Raw genomic sequence first — 15226 nt, 5'->3', positions numbered from 1 at the left:
CAATTTCAACTGACCTAAAGTACTGGACCCATTAAAATGATAACATATATCTAAAAATAGACACGTATCACAATTTCAACCGACCTAATATTAGACACCGGACCTAATCCAAATCTAGGAAAAAATCCCACCGAATCTGTAACACGTAGCAAAGTTTGCAATAACATTGGGCACAAATAGCGCCAAAATTGTAGTTATACTATTATTGACTTATTGTAGTGTGAGTCTGTGACATAGTCATTACTGGTTAATTCTGGAAAGAAAGAAGGGTCGCTCTCTTTTGACACGTGGCATTAGAAATGCAGTCTGTGACATAGTCATTACTGGTTAATTCTGGAAAGAAAGAAGGGTCGCTCTCTTTTGACACGTGGCATTAGAAATGCATGTTGATTGTGTGAAAGTATGACTAACATTTTTACCAAAAAAGAAAGTATGACAAACATGTCACCCCAAAAGTGATCTCGTTGTTTTTTATAGACATTAATGTCGTATTGGGACACGTAAGCCTCACTTTAAGAGGAGTTTGCGCGCGAAGGTTGGTATTTGCGTTTCCGTGTTCCCACAATGCCCTTGTTGATTCCAGCTGTTTACAATAACAACCCAATGCAAATTGGGTGGGCAAATAAATAGTGGGAAAACAAGAAGAGAGTACAAAGGACAACAGTTTATAGGTTGTAGTGTTGTATAAAACTCATCATAGCTATGTCCATTTTTAGGATTTTTTTTTTTTTTTTTGGCATTATTAGGATTTTTGCTTGTCGGTCCAAGCTCAACAAGTAGGGTGTTAAGTACATTTTCATTGGGACTGCCAAATGAAATACGTAAGTTTCATTTACCATCAAAATCTTAAAATGATTCTCCGGCTGGATTGCCAAATTGTGCCAAATGTAAAAAATTTTATAATGTTGCTACAGCATAATCCTAAATGTAGGATTATACTGTAGCACTATTGTATTTTTTTTTTTAAATCACTTTTATTCGCTCTCTCTTTTGTCTTCTCTTTCTCTAGGCTGAGATAGTCTCTTTCTTTCTCAACTCTTTCTCTCTTCGTCACTGTTTTCTTATCTACCCTCTCTCACTCTCTAACTCGCTGTTGGTTGAAGCATGGTTCGACGAAGGCGTGTGAGCTTGACTTTCGAGATGAGCAGCCTTGGTGGCGACAACCGTCATCAAGATTCAGAATAAACAAAAGGTGACACAAACACATACGTTATAACACAAGACACTACACGCCAAACGGTACACAGAAACAAATACGTGTTTTTCTTTGACGATGGCTCTCTTTCTTATCTTGCTTTTTGGCTTTTGCTACTGCTTCTATTTTCTACCCCAAAGTCACACAAACTTTCACTAGTGGTCCCGTGCCAAACCCAGGTGGGTTTTGGTCGGCCACCACTCTAGCTACAGGCCAAAAATAAGGTCATGCTCCATGGGCTTTTTCTCTCTTGAACCCATCATTCATTTCACCACCTCTTCAATTCTTTCATGTATGAGTCTTTCTTGTTATAGACCCCAATGAGAATTTCCCTCTTTTCATGGCTTTTCTTCATACCCATTTGCTCACCTTTGGTAACTTTGTCGTGTCTTAAACATCTCTTAGCGATCAACGAGACTTGTTGATCGGATTGAAGAAAAGTCTACCTGGGTTCTCTGGGTTCATGGAGTCATTGTTTCTGTCTTTTCATTTATGATATTTGGCCTAAACGGTGTCATTTAAATTAGAGTAATGTGTTTTAATTTTAGGCAGACGTGGCAAAGCGGACAGGTCGGTTCAAGTTTGGGTCGGGTCAATCGGATTGCGGGTATAGTCGGGTTGACCTGTATTTTTCAAACAAGTTTTTGTTTTTTTTGTTTTTTTTTTTTTTTCAATTACAAAAACAAAAAAAATTAGTTAAGCAAATGAATTGCACTTAAATGCCACTTGTTAATATCCTTCCAATTCTGACAGTTTTGACTTTTGAGCATGACAAAAATTATTTATAGTCATAAATTCATGATGGAAAAAGTCTTCAATATTAATAGTTCACTGCTAAAATGCATATAATTACAAGTTTACAACTTCAATAAAGAGATAGATTTTAAAACAAACAAAACAAGTAAGCCAGCAAAGTAACAAGTTATCGGTCTTCTTAAGTGCACATGTTCTTATTGCATTTAAAATAATAGTAAAGTTAAATTACTTAGAAATATAAACTAAACAAAAAAATATTTAAAAATAAATATAATATATTAAGTAAAGAAGAATAAGTAAATATTTTATAAGAATTACACTTTAGTTTCAATCTACTCAACGTTAATAGTAGATTCAACACTGTAAATATTCATACTTGCAAATTGAAGCTCAAGTTTGGCCAATGGAGGTTTCAAATTGTAGCTCAAAGGAACTCAGGTTTCAGGTAATTGTATTGTGCATTTGTGCTTTGGCTTTGGACAATGGAGTGAATCGAGTGATGGACTACAGCTAGCAAGCATTGAATGAGATTTTTTTCTTTTTTTTTTTAATGGTTGTGACGGCCTTGGCCCTTGTAGTGTTGTGATGTCTTGTCTACTGTCAAGCACAGCTTCACCGAAGCTCTTCTTATTGGTTGTGATAACATCGAATATATTATTATTAGTTTTTGTACTTTGTGTTTTATGCACATAATATCATGACATAATTAAAAAAAAATTAGTGAATTTTTTTAACAGGTTGGGTCACGGGTTATTCGAATCGGATCGGGTTAACCTGCAAAAAAACAGGTCGGGTCACGAGTCAACTTGTTTTTGTTTCGAGTCAAAAAATTGAGTTCGGGTTAGGTATTTTTTGGGTCGGGTTAGAAAATTCTGACTCGTATTGCCAAATTAGACCTAAAATGATGTAGTTTTGATTGTGCCAGCTCTCCACTTGCTTATCACTTAAACAATGTAGTTTTAGGGGCTGATTTGACAAAAAAAAAATACATCAGCATAATTATATGTTACTTAATTGCAGAAACTAATCGTAGGGGGTGAATTGCTAACGGATGGTGCGTTTGAAATCGTTTATTTGGCTGTTTAAAAAAAATTCGGTTTGTTCACACTAAAAAATACTGTTCTGATGCACTGTTTAATGAACAATGCACTTTCCCAAAAAAAAAAAAAAGGCTGAAAAAAAAAATTGGACGTGATCCAAACACTTATAAAATCAAATTTCAGGATATAAAATCAAGTTTCTAAAATATTGTGTAAAATTTAGTCAACTTCAAACTTTAGAGATGTAATTTACAAATTTACTAAAAAAGGAAAATGAAAAGGAAAAAAAAGAAGTAGCACTGACGTAAATGGTAAAGAAAATCAAGACCTTTTTTTCTCAAAGTCAAAACTCCAAAAAAAAATAAAAAAAAACCTAAAATATATAAAAACCTCATGCATGACGACCAATTTTTTCTCTTTATTTTTCCCGAGTCTTCTGGTACCACATGTTCTCCGCTGCACAAACAAACTCTGTCTCTGTCTCTGTCTCTGTCTCTTGAGAGAGCAAAAATCTTTCATTGCTTAAACTCTCCATATTTTAATTCACACTCAACCAAAAAAAAGTAACACGCGTCAACACACTTTTCCTTACAAAACCTTAAACAAATTCCCCCACTTTTTCATTGCTTCCGGCACCAAACGTCCAAACCCCAACACCTTCCTCACTTAGCACTCTCCCAAAATATTATTATTTTATTAAAGATTTTATTCCCTAAAATATTCTTCCATTGACTCACATCACATGGACTTCTCACTAAAAAAAAAATCCTACAAATCCCACAACTCTTACAAACACCTCAAAAAGCTCTCCGCCGAGAAATCCAACCATGGCCACGAACACCTCCCTATCCTCGACTCAATGCGAGCCGTTGATTTGTCTGACCACCCCAGCCACAGCCACCGCGAAGAAGTCATTGTCAAGATCTACGACGGAGATTCCTCGGCGACCAAAGCCTCTGCAACTACTGGTGGCAAGATTTGGAGAGAGAATAGTTACGAGTTTTGGAAAGACCAAGCCAAGTCGGGTTTTGATTTCGTGCGACAAGGCAGCGGCAGCAGCGGCGGCGGCGGCCAGAATAGTAATACGGTGGCGGCGGAGGAGGAGGAGAAAGATCCACCGTCCAAATTGATCAAGCAGTTCTTGCACAAGCAAGAGGCTTCGGGCAAGATGGCGTTGGATATGGATTTGGAAATGGACGAGCTCCGCCACGAAAACGACAGGAAATTGCCTCCCGTTTCCGAGTCCCCCTTCAAAGCGACACCGACACCCTCGAGGGAGCTCCGGGTGTCGTTTCAAGAATCCGAATTTTCAACCCCCACCTCCAACAAAAACAACGACTCAGTACGACGCCGTTTTAGCAGCGACGACAACAATAACAGCAAGAGCAACAAGAACAACTACAACAATGACGGGGTGACGTGGACGTCAAACACGTCGGTTCAGAGGAAATCGAGCTTGTTGAGAGCGAAAAATCAGTCGAGATTGATGGACCCGCCTCCCGCTGAAATGGAAAAGCGGTCGGGTCGGGAGCCCGGGTCGGGTCAGGTCCGATCCGGGATGTTGAAGAAAATGGACGACGAAGACGACGACCCGTTTTTGGACGATGATATGCCGAACGAGTTCAGAGGTGGGAATGTAAATGCATGGACTATTTTGCAGTGGCTGAGCTTGGTTGTGATTATAGGAGCTTTGGCTTGCACGCTTGGCATGCATGACTTGTGGCACAAGAATGTGTGGAAATTGAGACTGTGGAAATGGGAAGTCTTGGTTTTGGTTTTGATTTGTGGGAGATTGGTTTCTGGGTGGGGTATTAGGATTATAGTGTTTTTTATTGAAAGGAATTTCCTTTTGCGTAAAAGGGTGCTTTACTTTATATATGGGGTGAGAAAGCCTGTGCAGAATTGTCTTTGGTTGGGATTTGTTTTGATGGCTTGGCATTTTTTGTTTGATAAGAATGTTGAGAGGGAGACGAAGAGTGATAAGCTTAAGTATTTTACTAAGGTTTTGGTTTGTATGTTGGTGGGTACTTTTGTTTGGTTGGTTAAGACACTTGTGGTTAAGGTTTTAGCTTCATCTTTCCATGTGAGTACTTATTTCGATAGGATTCACGAGTCTTTGTTTAATCAGTATGTGATCGAGACATTGTCCGGGCCGCCTTTGATTGAGATACAGAACGCGGAGGATGATGAGTTTAGTTTTGTTGATGAGGTTAGGCAGTTGCAAAATGCAGGTGCTACTATGCCTCCGGATTTGAAGGCGAGTGCTACTATGCCCCCGGATTTGAAGGCGAATGCTTATCCTTCGATGAAGAGTGGAAGGGTTATTGGGAGTGGTGGGCTGCAGAGGAGTGGGAAGTTGTCAAGGACAATGTCGAAGAAGGGGGATGAGGGGATAACTATTGATCATTTACATAAGTTGAATCCTAAGAATGTGTCTGCGAGGAATATGAAGAGGTTGATGAGGATTGTGAGGCATGGGACAATTACCACATTGGATGAGCAGGTATTGGAAACTACCCCTTCTGGGGACGATGATTTTTCTACGCAGATTAGGAGTGAAGTTGAGGCGAAAGCCGCAGCAAAGAAAATATTTCAGAATGTTGCTAGGCACGAGTCCAAGTAAGTCCGTACTCCTTCGACATTGATTCAATTGTTGTCCATCAATTTGCATCATGTGATGCGATGATTGCTTCTCCATTTGAAACTTCTTTTATTGCAATGTTGCCTTATTTTCTTTCATCGCGTGTACTTGAACTTATGTGATGAATTTTGTTATTAATTGTTGCTTCCTGATATGGAAAACTATGAGTCATTCTGTTTCTTGTTCAATTTACTTTGTTATATTTGTTAAGTAGATGGAGAACGTATGATGCTGTTGTAATTATCATTAACTTGATTTCTCATGCATATATGATGTCACTCTTCCTAATCAATTTCAATGAACTGTTTCTCTGTCAGGTTCATCTACATGGAGGACTTGATGCGTTTCTTGAAAGAAGATGAGGCTGTGAAAACCTTGAGTCTCTTTGAAGGAGCCTCTGAGACCAGGAGAATCAGTAAATCATCCTTGAAGAACTGGGTGGTAAGGATTGGGCAAGAAATGGTTTAATTTTTATTGCTTTTTTTCCTTTTTCTTGGTCAATGCTAGAAGTGAATCTCTTAGTGGATAAGTTGGAATAATCATGATTTACAATATATAAGTTTCACCATGACAAAAGTTTGTTTGTGCATTCCTCTGCATGCGTTTTTGTTACTCTTTACCTTCCAAGCAAGGTTCAAGCATCAGGGAACTCAGAAGCCTGGCAGTGAAATCTGCGGCCACATATATTGAGCATTGATCGTATAGTTGATCACAGCAGTCTTAGATAGGGATATACAAATTTTTAGAAGCCTGGTCTATAAAAAAACTGATTAGAGCATCAATGCTCTAGACACTTTTGGTGATTTTCTCTTATTTGAACATGCCATCAAGGTTAACTGCTTAGAAAGATTTGATGAAAATGTCGTTTTTAAGAAAGTTAAAATCTTTGCTATGTTCTTTTGGTCATAAGAAAGTTAAAATCTTCAAACAATGTCTATTTTCATATTATGTGGATGCCCTCTTAAAAATGATCTTGATTTTGACAAAGTTGTGTTTGTGTTTTACTCGGTGCTTATAATGGTAATGTATTTGATTGTTCCAGGTCAATGCCTTCAGAGACCGAAGAGCACTCGCTTTGACGTTGAATGATACCAAAACAGCCGTGAACAAGCTTCATCGAGTGTTGAACATTCTAGTTGGCCTTGGCATATTTGTGGTTTGGCTTCTGATATTGGGAATTGCCACAACCAAATTTCTTCTCTACATAAGCTCTCAGCTCGTCCTCGTTGCATTTATTTTTGGAAACACCTGCAAGACAGTATTTGAAGCAATCGTCTTCTTATTTGTAATGCATCCATATGATGTTGGAGATAGGTGTGAAATTGAAGGGGTTCAGGTAATTTTCCATCTTTTACTGTGTTAATATCTTGCAAGTTTTTGCTCTTTTATGTGTGGGGACTAATATGTTCTAAAAATAAATTTCAGATGGTTGTAGAAGAAATGAACATCTTGACTACTGTATTTCTGAGATATGACAATACAAAGGTCATTTACCCAAACAGTGTTCTTGCTACTAAGCCCATCAATAACTTCTATCGTAGTCCTGACATGGGAGATGCCATTGACTTCTGTGTCCATATAGCAACACCTGCAGATAAGATTGCAGCTATGAGGCAAAGAATAATTAGGTATGTACAAAATGATTTATGGCTAGGTCACTATGATTCATGCCTAGGCCACTTTACGTTGACTGTACACCTGCTAGGTAAGTATCTGATTTGATGATTCTTTTCTTCATTTATTGTTGCCACTGCAGTTATGTTGAGAGCAAGGAGGAGCACTGGTGTGCTGCACCTATGATTGTATTGATGGAGTTTGAAGAGTTAAACAGACTGAGGTTGGCCTTGTGGCTCTCACACAAAATGAACTACCAAGACATGGGTGAGAAGTTTGTAAGGAGATCTCTTTTGATGGAAGAGATGGCTAAGATTTTCCGTGAGCTTGACATTCAATACCGCCTGCTTCCAGTTGACATTAATGTCTGCGCCATGCCTCCTGTGATCTCTACCCAGCTTCCAACCACTAGGGTGGAAAATACGCATTTGAGTGAGGAAACAGGCAAGTTTGCCAACTAATTGTATCTCCATGGTATGCATATGACAGTTGGCAATGGACTTGCAAGGCACCATTTTCATAGAGTAGCATTCTGTATAAAATGACAGTGATTTTGTGTATGATTCTGTTTAGTTGGCTTATCTTGTCTGAATATAGTCTTCAGGCTTTTATATATTATGAACCTAGTACCTATAAAACTAGAGTAATTTCTTTCTATCTTTTTCGCATTATTCTATTTCTCTTTTGAAACATATGTCAATGGTTTATAAGGAATTTGAGTCTCTCTCTGAACATAAGTTCAAATTTGATCTTGGAACTGTTTATTTGACCAATAAACATCAGTTTTTATCATAGTACAATTTGAGAAGGTAAATGTATTTTGGGCTTAATTGGAGTACATAAGAAGAAAAGGGCCTTGGCCCCAGATGCTATGGAGCACCTTGGGAAGTTTTAACTAATTTGAGTTCTAAATTTTAATACCAAAGCAATCCTTTTTTTCCCCCTCAACCATTTCTTAATAGAGTTTGGTTGGGATGAAACAGGACACGGAACAGCTCAAAACTGCATTGGAAAGGGAGGTTTTAAAACTTGAGGTAATTTCCTGCAACTTATTTCTGCTTTTAAGTATGATAGCTGGCAATAAGCACTATCTTTTACCATGTCAACTGGTCATCTATCTTTTCCTCCTTATTCTTTATTCTCCTTCCCCTTGTCAATTATATTATGAACAAATAAACAATGCATCCATAATCAGTTTGGAATTTGGCGTTGCTATTCAGAGGCAGGCTTGGCCAAATCCTCAATCATTACCTCCTGTAGGCAAGCTTGATCTAGCAAAGATCAAATGTGAACCTGATCATTTGACAATACCTAATGATGGGACTGATGTATGGGTAATTGATCCTAATCATCTGACGTTTGGAAACAAAATTGCATCTGGGTCATATGGTGACCTGTAAGTTCACACATACACCTATTACTCTTCTTATTTTTGGTTAGGCATACACTAATTTTTTTGTGTTCAGTTAACTAACTTGTTTAATGGAATCAGCTACAAAGGTACATATTGTAGTCAGGAAGTAGCTATTAAAGTCCTCAAGCCTGAGTGTGTAAATTCAGATATGCAGAGAGAGTTTGCACAGGTCTTTATAATGAGGTCTGTTGAACTGTGTTATTTGCCTAAATTTTGACCCTGGGATATATGTTCTTCATATCTTGTTTGTTGAGGTTGTGTAGCTAGGCTTAATATAATTATTTGTTGGCATTAGAGATGAAGACTTAATTCTGTGGAAAAACATGCAGTACAATAAAGTAAACATAGCAGTGATTGGCAGTGAACTAAAGTTTTGTTTTAATTATATTTTGTCACTGTAGATCAACGTCAAAATTCAAATTTTAAAAACCCAAATCATATATTTCAACAATGGTATAGAATAGTTGAGATGTAGATGGGTTTTGAGTTCAACTACAGTGCTCATTCTGTTTTTGCACATGCACTTTTACTAACACTGGGTTAGCTTCGTTTTTTGGGAAAACAATAGGAAATTCTGTGATGTTTTACTGACGACCTTGAATACTCACTTTTTTGAAACTACATGGATGGCTTAATAACAACCCCAAGGGAGTAGCATAATCGGTTGGGGACCTTTGCCTCATGAAGTGGAGGTCACTACTGTTCCTCTTTCCTTGGGGCCAAAACTTGTTTATCTTAAAAAAAAAATGGATGACTCAATGACAACATTATCTACCCTTACTTTCAACTCTTTGTCAAAGACTTTAATGAGCTCTACTTATTTCATGATCTTAAATTTACTTTAATACTTGTTTGATTCCCTTGAGTTATACCAATTAGCTTATGTAAGTAACTATGATGTGATTCTTACTTTAGACTACTTATTAACATTCTTCTCTCTCTCTCTCTCTTTCTCTCAAACCCAATGACTCTTGAACCCACAACCTCACCCTTCACCCAAGAACTTATAGACGGGTGGAGGAGCTAGTTGAACTAGAGCACATTGGTGAACGATCTCACATACAATTTAATTATTGTAGTTAATTAGGTTTAGAAATGATTTTATTGCATATTACAATGAAGTTAAAAATGAGACCATTAAATCATCTGCCGAAAACAAGCAAAATGTATTTGATTTAAGCATATGGAGATCAAATTCTCAACAAAATGTTCTTAAATATTCTTTCTAGAAGCCTTGTATTTATATACTAAATTAATCTTAGATATCATACATTCAAATCCTTTCTTTTCTTTATCTGTCTATTTTGGAGTTTATATAAGAATGGATAGAAAACTGAATTGATACTGGTAATAAATTGAAAAGGTTATTTAATTCCTGTATATATTGTTTGGATGTTTCTACCTCTTTTGGTTTGGGGTTTCTCTCTAGGGTTTTCCTTTTGAGTCCTCCTTTTTGTCCCACCTTGCTTGCGTTTTTCATGAGGCATGTCTCTTTTACCAATGGATCTGTAATTTTTCTCATTTTATTTGGAACCCTCATAGAGTTTTTCAACTAATGGGTCTTATTTTCAGCTCCATCTTGGTACATTTTTAAGTTTGTCTCATTTTAAGGTGGGGAAACATTTTAATTCTTAGTTACTTATCAAAAAAGAAAAGAAATGGAAGGTAACTTTTTAAAAAAGTTGATTGTTCTTGCTCTTATTTAGAATCCAAGGAAGGTAATTTCAAAAGGAAAGCTTTTTTAAATGCTTTACATTCTCTTGCCAATGAGCCCTAGCTCAATTGACACCTCCTCCCCTTATAAGTTCTTTGGGGAGGGTGAGGTTGTGGGTCGCATGTGTAACTCTTCATTAAAAATTGGTACTACATTTCCTTTGATTCTGCCCAAAGTGGGCGTTGAACACAAAATGGAGCTGAGTGGAATGAAATGAAATGCTACCCATTCCATTCCCTCCCAAATGACATATAATAAACCACCATCCCTTTTGGGTTTCCCCCATCTAAACATGGTTAAGATGGAGTAGTTTGATAATCTAGCTAACTTCTTTTTATGAGTTGGATGTAAATTAAGTTTTGATCCAACTAAATCCAAAACGTGAAATTGGAAAACCCTTTAAGCTCTACTTTTATCCTACATCAAATTTTCCTTACATTAACTTGTATCAACCTTTGAAATTGCCATTAACACCACCACCTGCCTGATTAACTTGTATAAATTCTTCTCTTAGAATTGCCTCTTGATTTCTTTTCTATTTGGTTGCTGTTTCTGCTTTTCTTTGTTCATCATCATGAACAGCTTGTATTTTCCCTTCCTTTTTCATCAATAATATTACTCTTATTACTGATAATAAAATAAAATAAAACGCCACCACCCTCCTGACCTTTGTGCTCCGAGTTGCTCCATCACCAAAACCTCAATTTTCCATCACCATAACCTCCATTTTCCCTACCATAATCGATAAATTAATTATTGTACTATTCAAAATTATAGTTGAGTGAACCAAAAACCATCCCCATTTAACCAATCCCAAGCCCACTCTCACGCATAGCATCTTCATTTTCATTGACCCATGTAAACTTACTTATGAGCAAGCATAATCCATAAGCATTATCTTTAATTTACCTATAAAAAAAAAAAGCATTATCTTTATTTCTTTATTAAGACACCTCTTCTAGAAAATGGAAGTGGAGGCTTTGATTTTGATCATGTAACATATAATATGCATCAATCGATGTAGTGCATATACTGAAGGAGATCTTTACATTTGAAAGATTTGTGAAGGATGTGTATGTGTGTTTTTCTTACAGTTAACTGGAGAACAGGGTTAATTATATTATTTAATAACAAATAGCAAGAAGTGTATATTTCAGAACTTATCACATGAAAAGCATCAATTGGATTTTGATGTCTTTGTCAACATTGTTTTTTAACTTCTTTAAATGTTTGCATTTATAATGTCAGTTCTTAACTTCACTGTTTTATTTTGGAACACCCCCACACCCTCCCTGGGTGGCAGGATCTACAGTAATTTCTCTATGGAATGCTTGACTCTTTAGCATACTTTAACAAACTTCTTTTGAACATTACAGAAAAGTTCGACGTAAAAATGTTGTACAATTCATTGGTACCAAGCCTCCAAGCTTGTGCATTATAACAGGTGAATTCCAATGCATTTGCAATTTTTATTTGGTTTTTAGTAAAAATAAATAATTATTTTGGTACCTTGTTCTTTTAGAGTTTTTTTATTAATGTCATCTCCATCCCAAAGATTTTTTTTTTTTTTTTTTTTTTTTTTTACTTCAGAATATATGCCCGGTGGAAGTGTGTATGACTTTTTACATAAACAAAAGGGAGTTTTCAAGCTTCCATCCTTGATCAGAGTAGCAATTGATGTTTCCAAGGGAATGGACTACTTGCACAAAAATAATATAATCCACCGAGATTTGAAGGCTGCTAATCTTTTGATGGATGAAAATGAGGTAAAAGGCATTCAATCTTGTATGCTTATCTATGTAGTTTTCTGCTTACCTATCAAAAAAAAAATATTTGTTTTGGCGTATTATTTTTGTGCAGAGTGTCTTTTAGAAATCCACAATATATATTTACAGTGCAGATATCCGCATAATCTCTGTCTTGATAAGGATCTCTGGTGGTTTAATATTTCAAAAGGTTTTGACCATCTCATACTTGGTAAAATCAGTAGTCTTTCCATCATAGAATGGTCTGTTTGATTTTTATAAATTCCAGCATGTACAAGGCCTTATTTGTGTTTACATAGTAATGGTAGTTTCTTGTCTACCAAGTAGATGATAAAAAAAGATACTGCAACTTGTTTGTTTCAGATTTTTACTTGTGCTTAAGTCTGTTATGGGTAGACTGAAATTATTTTACATCCCTAAAACAGTTATTCTACTTTGTTTTCTATCTATATTTGCTTTACTTTAAGAACTACTCCAGCTATATCTAGCGCTTCTGAAATCTCGTGTACCTCAGTACCTACATATACATAATCCATTTGTAACAACCTTTTTTGTTTCTCTCAGTGGTATTACATTATTAAGGCATTTGGATTAATTTTGATGAAGCTTCACACTCATTCCATGACTGTCTATTGTTCTGCATGCTTGTTAAAGAGGGTTTTATAATATGCTTTGCCTTCCAGGTTGTTAAGGTTGCTGACTTTGGGGTTGCTAGAGTAAAAACTCAATCTGGAGTTATGACTGCAGAAACTGGAACATATCGGTGGATGGCTCCTGAGGTATTAATTTTTTTTATATTAAATCAGGGAGCCTCTAATTATAAGAAGTTGTTTGAAAGTGTTCCAATGTATACTGACATCTGCCTTTCCAAAACCTACATATTTTTTAATTACATTTGTTTTTTATGAAATTTTATGTGATGCTTCTTGTTGTGAGAACAGTATGGAATAGCTTATTACAATTTTCAATAACCATGGGATTAAATAGCCATTTTTGAATTTAATGTGTTATGTGGCTATTTTCATTGGGTATGAAGTTACTAAATTTTCTTTCGATTCCCGCTTACATTATCAATTTCAAGTGGAATGTGGGTGACAGTAGAGTAGTAAGTTGTTGTGTTGAGTCTGTTGACCAACTGGTAGAAAAGGAATCCATTTGAAATGGTGGGATATTGGTCTGCTACAGTTGCTAGGCCATGTGATCATATTTGATGGGCTTGCATTACATTGTTTTGGACTTCTTGGTCTACCATGATACTGATTTTCAAGGCAATCAACATCTTAGACTTAATTTATAATATTGATAATGAATTTGGTATCAGGCCAGTGGCTGTAATACAAGACTGTTTCCAAAATAAGCCTTGTGGATCAGTCAGGGGAGAAAAATTGTCTTTGAAATCCTTAATATTTTATCCAGGACATTCCAGGTTTTTCTGTGAAAACTTCTCTTTGGTGCTGGAAAGGATTGCTCATCCTTCTGTCATGTATGACTTTTTGTTAGATATGATTTTTTTTTTCGTTGTTGTAAAAGAGTGCAAGGAAAAAGGAATTGGAAAGAAAAGAAAAAACACATTTGATGAGAAGTGGCATACAAGAAAACAGCTAATAGCCATCTAAATTTCTTGCTGTATGAGTTTTGCTTTTTCTTATTATGAATGGATTTGTAACATTAATTATTTTCTTGGCAGCAATTGTTTTCCATCTTCTATTTGGAGTGTTTTTCATCTTCTACTAGTAGAGTGATCATTTTGTCATTTTCTTACCAGAGTCGTTTTTTGCATTGAAGGTTATAGAACATAAGCCTTATGATCACAAGGCTGATGTTTTTAGCTTCGTAATTGTGTTATGGGAGCTACTAACTGGAAAGGTATTGCTTGGTAGTAGCAATTTTTTTCCTTAATTTTATTGAGTATATCTTGTTTCTTGCATTTGGCCCCTTCAATTAATCAATAAAGTATCTCTTGTTTTTCTTGCCAGCTTCCATATGAATACTTAACCCCATTGCAAGCAGTTGTAGGGGTGGTTCAGAAGGTAAACTGATTTCTGAACATCATTGTTGAATAAGTGTATTTACCATTTGCAAATGATGTCATGTTTGAACTATATTCAAATCATATCGATCAAAGCTCAAGCTTTGAGACCAGTTACCAAACTGGCTTAGTGCCTACCCTTAATCAAAAATGGGTTGTCTTTATTTGATTGGATGAATATATCTGGTCGTGTAAACATAAATTACATTTTTCTTTGCCATGCTTTCCAGGGTCTACGGCCTATTATCCCAAAGCACACTCATCCAAAGCTTGCTGAGCTGCTTGAGAAATGCTGGCAGCAAGATCCAGCATTAAGATCAGACTTCTCTGAAATTATAGAGATCCTGCAACAAACGGCAAAGGAGTTAAGTTCTTGTAATGAATGCATGACAATGCTCACGGAACAGGTTGGAGACAAGGGAGAGGGAAGGCACAAGGAGAAGTCATCTGGAGGGTTCCTGTCTGTTCTTAGAAGGGGTCATCACTAATGAAGACTGATAATAATTCAGTTAACATGGACGGTAGGATTTATCATGCAGACCATTTGTCATTCTTTACATCAGTATGTACAGTATATTGTTCAAATGATCATCTTTTTCTGATCCTTTCTGATATGTTTACTTCTATCCATTCTATTAACCGGCCATTCCCTTATAGATATTGTTATACCATATATCAATTTATAAGCAGGGGTAATGGTTTGGAGGTGAGTAGTTGTAACCATTTACAGGTCTTCTGCGGCTTTTTAATAAGAAATTACTGATGGGAATTTTTCTTTCACCAGTTCTTGTCTTTTACGAGTGATATGGTGTGTTCAACGGTAAATTGCAATAACACCTCCTGAACTTTCATGCTAATGCACTAAGATTTGCTAAACCCTTTTTTTTTCACCGCTAATTTGGATGGAGCATCGACAGATAGGGGCTAATATTAGGGGGGAAAAAGTTCAGGGGGTGTTAGTACGATTTACCCTCATTATGGAAACGAGAACAAAGAAATTTGGACATGTCCCCTGGTGCATGTACAGCCCCCTAGTAACCTCTTTTCGGTGGCTCTG

The 15226-nt window shown here is 36.4% G+C and overlaps 2 protein-coding genes across 3 annotated transcripts; both read left to right on the top strand.

Annotated features, from left to right (window-relative positions):
* Positions 1–3473: 3473 nt before the first annotated feature.
* Positions 3474–8533, top strand: LOC115968016 (mechanosensitive ion channel protein 6-like). Of its 2 annotated transcripts, none has more exons than XM_031087203.1 (7): positions 3474–5610; positions 5950–6073; positions 6675–6968; positions 7058–7260; positions 7389–7690; positions 8230–8280; positions 8467–8520. In XM_031087203.1, exons 1-6 carry the CDS (start codon positions 3734–3736, stop codon positions 8277–8279), a joined length of 2850 nt encoding a protein of 949 aa, XP_030943063.1. In that variant the 5' UTR covers positions 3474–3733; the 3' UTR covers position 8280; positions 8467–8520. The 2 variants fall into 2 exon arrangements, with proteins under 2 accessions (XP_030943063.1, XP_030943064.1); XM_031087204.1 differs by having other exon boundaries at positions 3734–5610; positions 8442–8533.
* A 23-nt stretch (positions 8534–8556) lies between these two features.
* LOC115968019 (serine/threonine-protein kinase STY46-like) lies at positions 8557–14949 on the top strand. Its single transcript, XM_031087208.1, has 8 exons — positions 8557–8642; positions 8739–8843; positions 11751–11818; positions 11965–12140; positions 12824–12919; positions 13926–14006; positions 14117–14170; positions 14400–14949. The coding sequence occupies exons 2-8, from the start codon at positions 8809–8811 to the stop codon at positions 14655–14657; spliced, it is 768 nt and encodes a 255-aa protein (XP_030943068.1). The 5' UTR covers positions 8557–8642; positions 8739–8808; the 3' UTR covers positions 14658–14949.
* Positions 14950–15226: the final 277 nt, after the last annotated feature.

The sequence above is a fragment of the Quercus lobata genome, chromosome 11 (genome assembly GCF_001633185.2).
Source record: "Quercus lobata isolate SW786 chromosome 11, ValleyOak3.0 Primary Assembly, whole genome shotgun sequence".
Classification (NCBI taxonomy): domain Eukaryota; kingdom Viridiplantae; phylum Streptophyta; class Magnoliopsida; order Fagales; family Fagaceae; genus Quercus; species Quercus lobata.
The sequence above is the reverse complement of the archived record's forward strand: the minus strand, read 5'-3'. Positions and strand labels throughout refer to the sequence as shown.

Coding starts and splice junctions, on each gene's coding strand:
- LOC115968016 (XM_031087204.1), top strand. CDS start 3,734: ATGGACTTCTCACTAAAAAAAAAATCCTACAAATCCCACAACTCTTAC. Junction 5,611..5,949: donor GTTGCTAGGCACGAGTCCAA/GTAAGTCCGTAC, acceptor TTTCTCTGTCAG/GTTCATCTACATGGAGGACT. Junction 6,969..7,057: donor GTGAAATTGAAGGGGTTCAG/GTAATTTTCCAT, acceptor AATAAATTTCAG/ATGGTTGTAGAAGAAATGAA.
- LOC115968019 (XM_031087208.1), top strand. CDS start 8,809: ATGCAGAGAGAGTTTGCACAGGTCTTTATAATGAG. Junction 11,819..11,964: donor AAGCTTGTGCATTATAACAG/GTGAATTCCAAT, acceptor TTTTTACTTCAG/AATATATGCCCGGTGGAAGT. Junction 14,007..14,116: donor GGGAGCTACTAACTGGAAAG/GTATTGCTTGGT, acceptor TTTTCTTGCCAG/CTTCCATATGAATACTTAAC.